At 41.8% G+C, this 12103-nt stretch overlaps 1 protein-coding gene across 2 annotated transcripts in view; it reads left to right on the forward strand.

Moving 5' to 3' along the window:
• urb1 (URB1 ribosome biogenesis homolog) overlaps positions 1-10495 on the forward strand; it is a 110074-nt gene extending 99579 nt beyond the window's left edge. For both annotated transcript variants that reach the window (XM_070893739.1, XM_070893738.1), the window contains exons 36-39: positions 425-580; positions 1250-1491; positions 4675-5259; positions 7789-10495. In XM_070893739.1, coding sequence (XP_070749840.1) covers positions 425-580; positions 1250-1491; positions 4675-5259; positions 7789-8003 — 1198 coding nt within the window. In that variant the 3' untranslated portion in view covers positions 8004-10495. The remainder of the gene's footprint in view (positions 1-424; positions 581-1249; positions 1492-4674; positions 5260-7788) is intronic.
• The last annotated feature ends 1608 nt before the right edge of the window (positions 10496-12103 follow it).

A 12103-nucleotide genomic window follows, 5' to 3' on the forward strand; every position in this document is an offset into this window, starting at 1 on the left:
GAAGATATCGTTCATCTATTTACATTAAGTCATTTATTGGCAAGCTAAAATGTGCTGAAATACTTTTTTTTTTCTTAATTTTTAAAATGTTGTGCATGGTCACTGTGCAATTCTTTGTTGCAATTTTATATCCTTATTGTAATGGAACGAAAACCTTTTCACTCGGGTTAAGAATGGTTATACAGCACACTGCAAAACAGCTATGAGAGCACAACGTAATTCCTGTGATATACTTTTTCTAAGATGTTTTGAGAATTCCAAAGACAGTACTCCTTATAGAGTGTGATTTACCCAAGATATTCATGATTTTATATTTCTTTGTTGTACTGTCTATCAAGTATTCTCTTGATTTCATTTGTAAAGTATATATTATACATAATCATCTGTTGAATATAATTGGAACTGATTTGGATTTTGTTTCCAGGGTTTTAGAAAACAGACTGATATCTGACCTAATCTCATTGCTCCACACCTTGTGGCGCACTAACTTAGGAAACAAAGAAAAGACTCGGAAGTTTCTACCTCTTCTGTTTATCAATGAATTTCTGTATGTTCTGACTGAAATGATACGGCACATTTGGTAAGAAATGTATCTTGCTTAATGGCATTCTGTAGGAAAATTATTCTAACTGATATAATCTTGCATTTACTTAGCACCTTTCATGTTGAAATGCTTCAAAACATTGATGTTATGCAGACAAACATGCAATGAATGAACAGTCAACATTTTTAGGTGGTATTGACTGAGGGATCGCTGTTCAGTACGTCAGGAGAATTCCCTGTTTTTCATTGAACAATGTCATGGGATCATCACTATCCACCCAGAATGGGAACTTAGTCTAACATCACATCTGAAGGACAGCATCTCCAACAGTATAGAACTCCTTCAGTAGTGCATCGGCATGTAAGCCTAGATTATGTGGTGTGGGTCTGCCCCATAGTGCAGAGTAAAACCAACTGAGCCAAGCTGACACACACATTGTGTGTTGGAGACTGCCTAGGTAGCACAGCCGGTTGTGTTTATTTAGATGGCAGGACACTGGTTCATGCCCATAGTGCTGCAATAAAACATTCCTAAGCTCAGGCAAATCTTCAGGGCAATATCATGATCAGACACCATGAACAATCAAGGAGGATGGAAAAATCAGTAGAGCTGTCAGTTATCTGCACTTAATAGATTTTAAAAAATATAAAACAACATTGTGGTTAAAATAATTCTCTAACGTGATTTCCTTTTTTTCATTGTCAGGATAAAGATGGAGACCAGAACATTTGCAGGATTTTTGCAAATGTTGAGTTCTGTTTTACATCATCGCTCTGGTGCTTTTGATGACTACAAGGAAATGGGATGGATTACGATAAATGAAAAAGTTCTGTCTCACACAGAGGCCTTGTTACTGTTACATAAGTGGAGTATTGTGGGAAGGGAGTCCCATATACAGGAACTGTTGCAGACTCTGGCCCATAAATGCAATGTTAACGAATTGCTCAGTAAGTTTTTCCTTTTTTCTTTGTGTTTTTTAACCAATCCATTTTAATATTGAAATATTATACTTTAGTATTCACAGGTGTATTAAACTGTGAGCTTGAAATAAATTGTGTTTTGACGTCTCTCTGAAGGACAGATGAAAAAGTCTGTTGCTTATCAAGAGGTCAGACGTTCTACTTGAATCTGAACTCATGAATCTGTTTTAATCATTTGGATATAGTGCTCTATATATTATTTCTCCAGGTGTTAATGTTAGTAGAGTGAATTTGCTAAGTAATTTCAGAGTAGCTGAAATCCTAATATGCTGAATCTCACTTCTATTCCACTACAAGTCATGAATCTGTGAAAGTGCTCTCAAGCTGCTAAGCTTACAAAAGTTACAAAAGTTATTTAGATACGTTTTCTCGACCCAGGTAAGGCAAGACCCGCACACTAAACATTCTTTTTTTACCCAAAATGTGTAACATGCCTGACAAGTGGCCAGGTTAACCCTGAGAGCTTAAGAAAGATGTCATACTTTTTATTTGCCTCAACTATGACACTGCTCTTAATATAACAAGGCATTGGCTGCATGGTAAAGCTCCATGCACTGGTCCAATGGTGAGGCTATATGTGTTTACAACAGTTTGAGTACATTGACCTTATTCACATGAAACCAAAGCAAAAACACTGCAGATTTTAGAAATCTGAAATAAAAACAGAAAGCACTCAGCCAGCCAGGCAGCATCTGTGGAGCGAGAAACAGAGTTAACGTTTCAGGTCGATGACCCTTCGTCAGTTCTGATGAAAGGGCTGATGAACGGTCAAAGACCTGAAACGTTAACTCTGCTTCTCTCTCCACAGATACAGCCTGACCTATTTACACAAAATGTGCTTCACACAATTCCGTGCTATCCTCCAGTTAGTGGAAGATTAGCTGAAATTAGTTCACTTAAATGGGGTACTTGCATTATTTGCAAAATGTAGGTTTGTAAGTTCATCTACTGACTGTTCATCTGTTACACAACTACTTACATTTAAAGGAATACCCGAAGACAGGTCATAAAAGTCAGCTGTCCCTCAGGCATCGACAAATTCCAAATTTTATCTTGCTTTGTTTAAGTTTTTTGAAGATTTTATTATTGCAGTGGCTGTAATGCGATGGTCATTCTTAATTTGTGCATTGACTACTGGAAGGATAGATACTATGGCCCCAAGTTTCCACATGATTTGCTCCTGATTTTTAGGAGCAACTGGTGTAGAACGGAGTATCTTAGAAATCAGAATTCTCGTCATTTAGTTTGCTCCAGTTCTAGTCTGTTTTAAACAGTTTCACTTTGGAACAGAATTTATTTTTCAAAAGGGGGCGTGTCCGGCCACTTACGCCTGTTTTCAAAGTTTCGTCAGTGAAAACTTACTCCAAACTAACTTAGAATGGAGTAAGTGAAGATTTTTGTACGCTCGAAAAAACCTTGTCTACACTTTAGAAAATCAGGCGTAGGTTACAAATCAGGCGTCGGGAATGGTGGGGGGGGGGCGGGGGTTTAAAGGGAAGTTTACAAACATTAAACACTTCAGTTTTACAAATAAAGAGCCATCATCAATAATAAATGATAAATACATCAATAATTCAACCAATAAATCAATCAAAAAAAATTAATATAAAATTTTTTTTTTTTTAATCAATAAATAAAACATTTTCTACTTACCGACTGCAGCACCGGGAGCCCTCCAACAGCGTGCTGGGATGCCCCCCCCCCCCCCCAGTGTGTCTCTGTCAGTGTCTCTATCTCTCTGTCTGTCTGTGTTTGTCTCTCATTCTCTGTCTGTCAGTGTCTGTGTTTCTGACAGCGAGGGGAGGGGGAGCAGGGGGAGGGATGGGGGAGATGGGGGGGGGAGAAGGGAGGGGGGGAGATGGGGGGGGGAATGAGATGGGGGGGGAAGGGGATGGGAGGGGGGGAGAAGGATGGAGATGTGGGGGGGGGGGAAGGAGATTGGTGGGGGGGGGATGGGAAAGGAGGTGGGGGAGGGAGGCTGAACGGGCAGGGCCCGTCCCCAGCACCAGATTTACAGGTAGATGGCGTTGGGTCGGGTCGGAGGGGTGATGGGAGGGAGGTCGGTTCAGTTCGGGTCGGGTGGAGGGAGGGAGAGGGAGGTCAGGTCGGGGGGAGGGAGGTCAGGTCGGATCCAGTCTGGGGGTGGGGTGGGTGGGGGGGGGGAGCGGGAGTCGGGTCGGGTCCAGTCGGGGGGGGGAGCGGGAGTCGGTGTCGGATCCGGTCCGGAGGCGGGAAGCGGGAGTCGAGTCGGGTCGGCAGGAAGCAGGAGCTGGCCGTGGGAGGAGCCTTATTCACGCAACCCCAGAGGCCATTCGGCCAGGGCTAGGGGCTGCGTGCTTCGGACCCCTCCCACACAGTTTCGGGCGCCTAGAGCTACTGCAGTTGCATGCCCACTGTAGCGCGCATGTGCAGAGGTCCCGGCACTGTTTTCGGCGCAGGGACCTCGCTCCGCCCCCTACAGCTCGTGCTGCGCTGCGCTGAGGGCCAGAGGACCTGCAGGGAGGTGGAGAATCTGGAGGGTTTTTTTAGGCACACTTTGTGGCGCGAAGTCCAGGTCGGGACTGCGCCGTTTTAGGCGCGGCTCCAAACTTGGGCCCTATGTTGCAAAATAGCACAGTTGGGATCAATTTACCAATAAAATTGCTGAAGGAAAATCCTTCTTGTGTTTTGTTATGATATACTTCCAGCATTTTGTCTGATTTTTGTTGCAGTTTATTTCTCGTGTGGTCACAGTGAGTTGTTTATGTAGACAGCTGTTCTAAATAGTGATGTTATGCCACTAATCTACCAGTGACTATGTTTATAACCTGAACACACAGCTGGCCCCAGCTATAATGAACATCAAGCAGACAATACCAACATTACATGTTTTGCATTAACATCTTACCCACCTGGTTGTTTTCCAAAGCCCTCTATTTACTTGATCATAAAGGAGTATTTTGCAGGAGGAGAAAATTAGAAACTTTTAAACTATAGAATGTTCTAAACTACAGACAGGAGATAAAAGTCATTAGCCTGCTAGGATGACTACAGATCATAGGTATGTAATGAATTCCTCTAAATGGAAGGTTACTCTTACCTGTATAAATGAATGCCCTTGCATACTACTGCTAATTCCACTGTATATGAATTGTATATGAATTTTTGCAGAAGTTATCAAGGAGAAGAACAAACCTAAAGTACTTGGTTGGGGAGCATCTCGGCACAGCAGAAGGAAGAGAAATGAGGCGCAAGAGGATACAGAGAATGAAGTAGAAGAGTCCTGTCTAAAGGAATGCAAAACCTCATTGAGATCCATATTCACTAACTGGGATGCAGTCTTCCCAGATAAAACCTTTGACGCCCAGGAAAGCCAGGAGGAAGTGGATAATGCTGTTAAAGCAACCACATGGGTGATGGTTAAATGGGTTATCGAGTCCGGAATTGACAGTCCAATGAGTGAATCTCAGAGCTTCTCGGTGCTGAGATGGCTTCAGAGAAATATCCTGGCTTGTAGTACTGTGACTCAGGAACTTCTGAAGGACGGTGTTTTACGGCATCATCTCCTACAGTTTTATAGTAGAGTCACCAATGATATAGATGCAGATGGTTTGAGAGGGGACCTTTCATGCCTCTTCACCGGTATCATGCTTCAGCTGCTGGAGATTCAAGGCCTAGTAGACAACGACATGTACAAGAGTGTTATCAAGCCAGTCTGTCTTCCTGCACTAAAAAACGAGGATGATGAAAAGAAAGGTGATTATATTTTCTTCTCTCCAGCCTTTGTTTTCTAATTGTCTTGTTGTGTACCACTCCCAAATATACAACTTCCTGGTACATTGAAAGAAAGCTCCATAAGTTATTGAATATTTTCCTCACTTCTGTTTCTCCCAAATTAATATTCAGCCACAGAGTAGTTCATTATTGTAAAATATTTGACCACAGCTGGAGCCACATCAAACCATTGTAAAAACGAATAAACTAGAATTTTAATGGAATACTCTACCAAATCTGTGTGTTTTGCCCTAGTTAAAATATTCTGGTAAGTCAATGTTGTAAAATAATATTAATACTGCTTTTTACTCACCTCCCTGAAAGGTTCCTAAAAGGGCCTTGTGTCTATATTAACACTAAAAACCTATTCCATTATACTGCTCTGATTGTGGTATTTATCTTGACTTGTCGCTTATTGTGGTAAGGAAAATGTGATTGATGGGACTGGTGTGAGTTTTGCTTCGTTGATATATTATGAAACTGCCACCAACATCTGAGTTGAAACTGGTGACACGTGAATTGGATCAGGTTGGTTCATTTGCCTTTTAACTTGTCATTATTCTAGAGGTATAAATACAGACTTTTGTGGTGATTCACAGATCCAGCCTGATTGATCAATTGCCCTTTTTTTGATCATTACTCTGCCATTTTTTTTTTATTCCTTTCCCTTTGTTCTGCCCATATACAATCGGCATGAAAGGCCAAAGCTTCAATAATGACCCGTGCCGTAAAATAATATTGTACGGTATGAAGAGACCTAAAGATCAAAGCACCTCCTTTATTTTTAGAGTGACATTTGATACACTGTTACCAACTTAGGGATTTAATTTCCTCTGGTAATGTACTTATTAATTAATAGCTGCATTAAAATGTTGCACAAAGGAATTTTACACAATCATGTTAACCAGTTTACTATCACAGGAAATTCAATCTTTAAAGTAAAATGAAGATGATGCCTTAGGTTTCAGGACCATTGATTGCTATAATCCTTAGAAATATTTTCAGCTGTGGCGAATCATCATTTCTATTTTAGAATTCAGTAGCACCCTCTCATATACAACATCTTTGTGCTGGCATGTCTCCTCAATTAGTCATATAAAGCACCCTCTCTTTAATGTGCTTCCCCTTGCAATTTACAATCATTGTGGCTTTTGAAGCATTTACTGTGTTTTACTAATCAAATATCAGTGTATCTTTTTAACAGTCACTTCAATGATCACATTGCTATATTCATATTTTTTTTCATTTGTTTTAAGTGAATTGGTTTTCATGTTTTACATTAAATAAAGAAATACTTGCGTTTATATAATGCCTTTCACAACCGCGGGATGTCCCAAAGCACTTTACAGCCAGCTGTAGTAATGTAGGAAATGCGGTGGCCAATTAGCTCACAGCAAGTTCCTACAAGAAGCAATGTGATAATGACCAGATCATTTGGGGGGGGGGGGTGATGTTGATTGAGGGATACTGGCCAGGAAGCCGGGGGATAACTCCCTTGCTCTTCTTCACAATAGTGCCAAGGGATCTTTTGCATCCACCTGCAAGAGCAGATGTTGCCTCAGTTTAACGTCTCATCCGAAAAACACCACCTCCAACAATGCAGCACTCCCTCAGTACTGCACTGCAGTGTCCGTATAGATTTTTGTGTTCAAGTCTACAGAGTGGGACTTGAACCCACAACCTTCTGATTCAGAGGCGAGGGTGCTACCCATTGAGCCATAGCTGACACAGCATAACAGAAACTTGACAAAAGTAGTTTACTCCATGTGAATTTAAATAACATTTCTTTTGAATTTCACCGATTAGTGAATTCCGAATCTCAACTGTATTGCATTGAGCAAAGATTAGGCATGGCCCTGTTGAAGTAGTGGCAGGTACAGGAAATATATCAGATGAGCCACTCTCGAGCAGCTCCTGATGGGCACCTATAACAACATCAACTACTTGTATTTATATAGTGGATTTAATGTAGTAAAATGTCCCAAAGAGCATCATAGGAGCATAATCAGAAAAGAATTGACATTGAGTCAAAGAAGGAGACATTAGGATGTGAAAGTTTTAAGGAGGATCTAAAGGGTGCAGAGATGGAGACATTTAGGGAGGAAATTCCAGAGCTTAGAACCAAGACAGCTGTGGACACGAGTGCCAACGGTGGGGCGAAGGATATGGGAAATGCACAAAGAGGCCAAGAGTTGGAGGAATGCAGGGTTGGAAGAGGATTGTAGCGTTGGAGGACGTAACCGAGATAGGGAGGAGCGAGGCCATGGAGATATTTGAACATGAGCAGCATTGCTGTTGCTGAAGGAGCAGGCTGCATGTACTGCCCTTTCAGCTACAGAAGCTCCATGGCATCAGGGCCTTTGATGGGGGAAAGAATGCCTGTCTCCATAAGAAGATAGCACACCCTTAAAAAGTAAAAAGAGTCCAAAAGTTATCTCCGTAAAATGTATCTTGCAGTTTTAAATGCAACTGTAACATTTTTAAGTTGTCAAATTCTCTCTTCTCTCACAGCCGCAGCATTGTTCCTGCTCTCTGATTACTTGTGGGACTTGTGGCTAGGAGCACGGGAACCTCAGCTCTTTCTGTCTCATATAACATTGATCTTGGAGGCCGCTGAAGAAACGCCAAGGTTTGGCAAGAGCCCTAAAGCAAAACAAAAGAAAAAGGCAACAGATGCCATCGTGTCTCTCTCTAAAGACATCCGTTCCCTTATTGAAGGGCAGTAGCTGAAACACCGCCTCTTTAGTTACACTTAAAAATACAGATTTTATTTTGCGAATATTTTACTCATAAAATTGATCATTGTATTGTGTGTTTGGATGATTTTGGCACCAACAAGAGATGCAGTATTTTGAATATAAGTCTTTGAGTGTTGAAAATTTATAACAGGTTTGTAATAAATCATTATTGCTCGATAAATACTAGTTAGTGTGCAAATGAATAGTAGTCTTACTTTTCAAATACTCGGGTTTTCCTGTACTAGATAGTAGACTGAGTCTTTCATACAATTTATTCGATCTAGCAACTGCTATACAGGTGCTTGCTCACAAGCAACAAGTTGTCCTTTAAAGCACCACAAGGAAGCCAATTCCCTAAATCATGAAAAGATTGAAAACCTCGCGCAGTTCACTCCTCCACCATCATCATCATCATAGGCAGTCCCTTGAAGCGAGGATGACTTGCTTCCACGCCAAAAAGGGATGAGTTCACAGGTGTTTCAATGTTCCAGATTCCAAACTAATATTCCAAATCCTGAACTACATCTTGAAGGGTGGAAGATGCCTGTGCATAGATTTTTTTTAACGTGTGGTGGCCGTTGCACACCAGCCACCATACGGGCTTGACAGAACTAGGTCTTGGTCCATTGGCAAGGATTACCCAAGATGACTGGAGACCAGCTCTGTTGCACGGACCTAGAGCGCACACATATCGCAGTGTGGACTGGCTCGTGCTGCCCCTGGGCTTTCGCCTCTTGTGAGCCCCAAATTCACTAGGCCCTGGTCACTTCCATCTACAAACTCTTGCCATTCTTTTATCCCTCCTGTTGTGCCTTCCCGCACTGCAATCAGCGACCTGGCTTCGCAGCCCTCACCCTTCTGCAGCAGCACGCACTGCAGTCCAGGACCGCACCGATTTCCGGGCCGGGCCACCGCATGCTGCTCCCTCCAATGGCCCCGGCCACTGAGTCTTTGTAGCACACTGATTAAAAAGTAAAACCAGCCAAATTGTTAGCTATCCGTCTATCATTTATCTGTGTTACTGTACTTCCCTGTATCAGGCCATATATCCTGACATCATTTCTGGCCGAATTATTTTTAGCCAACCACCATTCACAGTCTGCCATGACATCACTTTCCAGTCCACCAAAACAAATGAAATCGAAAAAAAGATAAAACCTCAGAAAAAGGCAAGAAATCACTTAAGTTCTGTATATTATGCAGAATCATTTACAATCTGCAACACATCCCAAGCATTAACACATATTGGGATTGACCAGGCCGATACATTTCTCATAATCACAGTTGTATTTCAACTCTTTGATGTGTTAATGCATGGAAATTGTTCCATACTATATTTTCCTAAATACAGCAGAATGAAAACAACACTACTTTAGGCCAATAACAGTATGTTGCCAGCAACTCCTGCTGAAAGAAAGACTTGCATTTCTATAGCGCCTTTCACAACCTCAGGATGTCCCAAAGCGCTTTACAGCCAATGAAGTACTCTTTGAATTGTAGTCACTGTTGTAATGTAGGAAACGCAGCCGACAATTTGTGCACAACAAGCTCCCACAAACAGCAATGACCAGATAATCTGTTTTTTTTGTGATGTTGATTAACGAGTAAATATTGGCCACGACACCGGGGATAACTCCCCTGCTCCTCATCTAAATAGTGCCATGGAATCTTTACGTCCACCTGAGAGACAAGACAGGGCCTCAATTTAACGTCTCATCCAAAAGACAGTATCCAACAGTGCAGCACTCCCTCAGCACTGCATTGGAGTGTCAGCCGAGATTTATGTGCTCAAATCTCTGGAGTGGGACTTGAACCCACAACCTTTTGACTCAGAGGTGAGAGTGCTATCGACTGAGCCAGAAAGTGGGCAGTGGGCTATCCAACTCATCCTCATACTAATTGCTTTACAATGCAAACTAACTCAGACGTTGATCAACTCCCTTATCTGCTTTAGCTACTATATTTTGACTAATTCAAAAATAAACCAGTTCCCTTTTTTATGAATATTCATTTGTTCGGCAGTTCCTCTCCCTTCTATTACCCTCCACAACATTTCAGTGAGCATTTTAGCAATTATTTCAACATGTGCTAAGAATTATAGAAAACAAGCTAAAACAATCTTGCGTGCTAAGAAATAAAAATAATTACATCCTCGGTTTATCGACCACAATTAAAGTTCAGTAAAAGCATAGTGTTTAGATTTTGCTGCATTTTGAGGAGGTAACCAGCAATTTTCAGTCCTTTAATTATCTGACATACTTGCCAGGCAACTGATCAAAAGAGCTTAACACCACTTTAATAGTCTATAGTTTGCTTTAGCTCTGTAGATATATCTCAGTAAAGTGACTGTTCTGTTGTTTTGTACATTCAAAGAGCAATAGAGATATCTTTGAACAATATTTCCATTTCAGTGTCTTTTTCGAATGATAAATCTGTGCCCAGTTGTACTCTTTCCATGTATATGTGGATTGGTCATGTTTTCCGAGTCATTTATGTTCTTAGATTTTCATTGACTAAAATTATAACTTTTTTTAACAAAATATGATGGTATTTAATTCTTTTGAAATATTAGTAAGATAACTCCAATTTTTTCCAGTTCTGACGAAAAGTCATCAACCTAAACCGTTAACTCTGTTTCTCTCTCCACAGATGCTGAGTATTTCCAGCATTTTCAGTTTTTATAACACAACCAAGATTTGGTGATGTATCAGTTTCTGAGACAACTATTACTCTTTTTTTCCTAAAGGAAAAGAAAGGCTTTCATTTATATAAAGTCTTTAGCAATCTCAGGATATCCCAAAGCATTTCAGAAGTACTTTTGAAGTGTAGTCACTGTTGTAATGTAGGAAATGCAGACGCCAATTGGTGCACAACAAGCTCTCACAAACAGCAATGAGATAATGATCAGAAAATCCAATTTTAGGTGTTGATTGTGGGCTAAATATTGGCCAGGGCACCATGGGCCCGAGGGGGCAGACGGGGCCTCGGTTTAACATCTTACCCCAAAGACAGCATCTCAGACAGTGCAGCGCTCCCTCGGCACTGCATGGAGTGACAGCCTAGATTTTTGTGCTCAAGCCTCTGGTGTGGGACTTGAACCCCTGACCTTCTGACTCAGAGGTGAGAGTGCTACACACTGAGCCAGTTGTTAGTTGCTTTGTGATTCCACTAGCCATCTATCTCAGTGTTGCAAACAACAACTTGCAGTAATAGAGCATCTTTAATCTAAAGAACATCCCAAGGTGCTTCACAAATAAGTTAAGAGAAAACAGCATTGATCCAGGAAGGGAGAGGTGAGGATGGTTGACTGAAAGTTTGAAGCAATTTGTAGATGAGGACTAGGATTTTACATTTAATGGGCTGAATTTTCACCACCATTGGGCACTTGATTTTGCAACTTTCCTCAAAATTTGTACGCTGACGGTGACTGTCAGCGCCGGATTTTCTGGTGCAGGTCTGGTTGAAAACTGATTTCCGTGCCGTTTTTGGCCATTTAATTGATTTTCGCCAACACCGTTTTTTTTTCAGGACGGCGCAAAGTGGCCTTAAGTATCGATCAGAAAAACCCTACGTTAACTTAAGGAAATCGGCGCTGAGTATATTTCTATGTTTTTGGAGCGAGGGAAGAAGACAATTTAAAACAAATTCATGATTTTTGCAGAGGGAACTCGGGAAGTAACTTGGAAAGTTAATTTTTCCCATAGAATGTTTTTGTGAATGGACAAATTGTGACTCCACCCCACCACCGAATCTCTGATCACGGAGCTCCAGGCACGGATCGGAGGAGTGCCAGCCGGCTGGCGGCAGGATTGCCACCTCGGCTGGACACGAGCACAGGAGTTCGGCACTTGGATTTCACCCCACCCCCCTCCCCCGGGCTTCTTTCCAAGCTGAGCGCTGAGCTCCTGTGTTTCTGTCCAGCCGAGGGAGCGATCCTGCTGGCATGCACTCCAAAGTGTGTATCGGAGATGGCAAACATACGCATTTCTGCAAAAGCTATAAATAGTGCCATAAATCACTGTGCATCACGTCTCCATAGAGACAGAGCTTCGTGTTGCGCATGCGCAGACCAGGGTGTGGTCCGTTCT

Source organism: Pristiophorus japonicus, chromosome 11 (assembly GCF_044704955.1).
Source record: "Pristiophorus japonicus isolate sPriJap1 chromosome 11, sPriJap1.hap1, whole genome shotgun sequence".
NCBI lineage: Eukaryota > Metazoa > Chordata > Chondrichthyes > Pristiophoridae > Pristiophorus > Pristiophorus japonicus.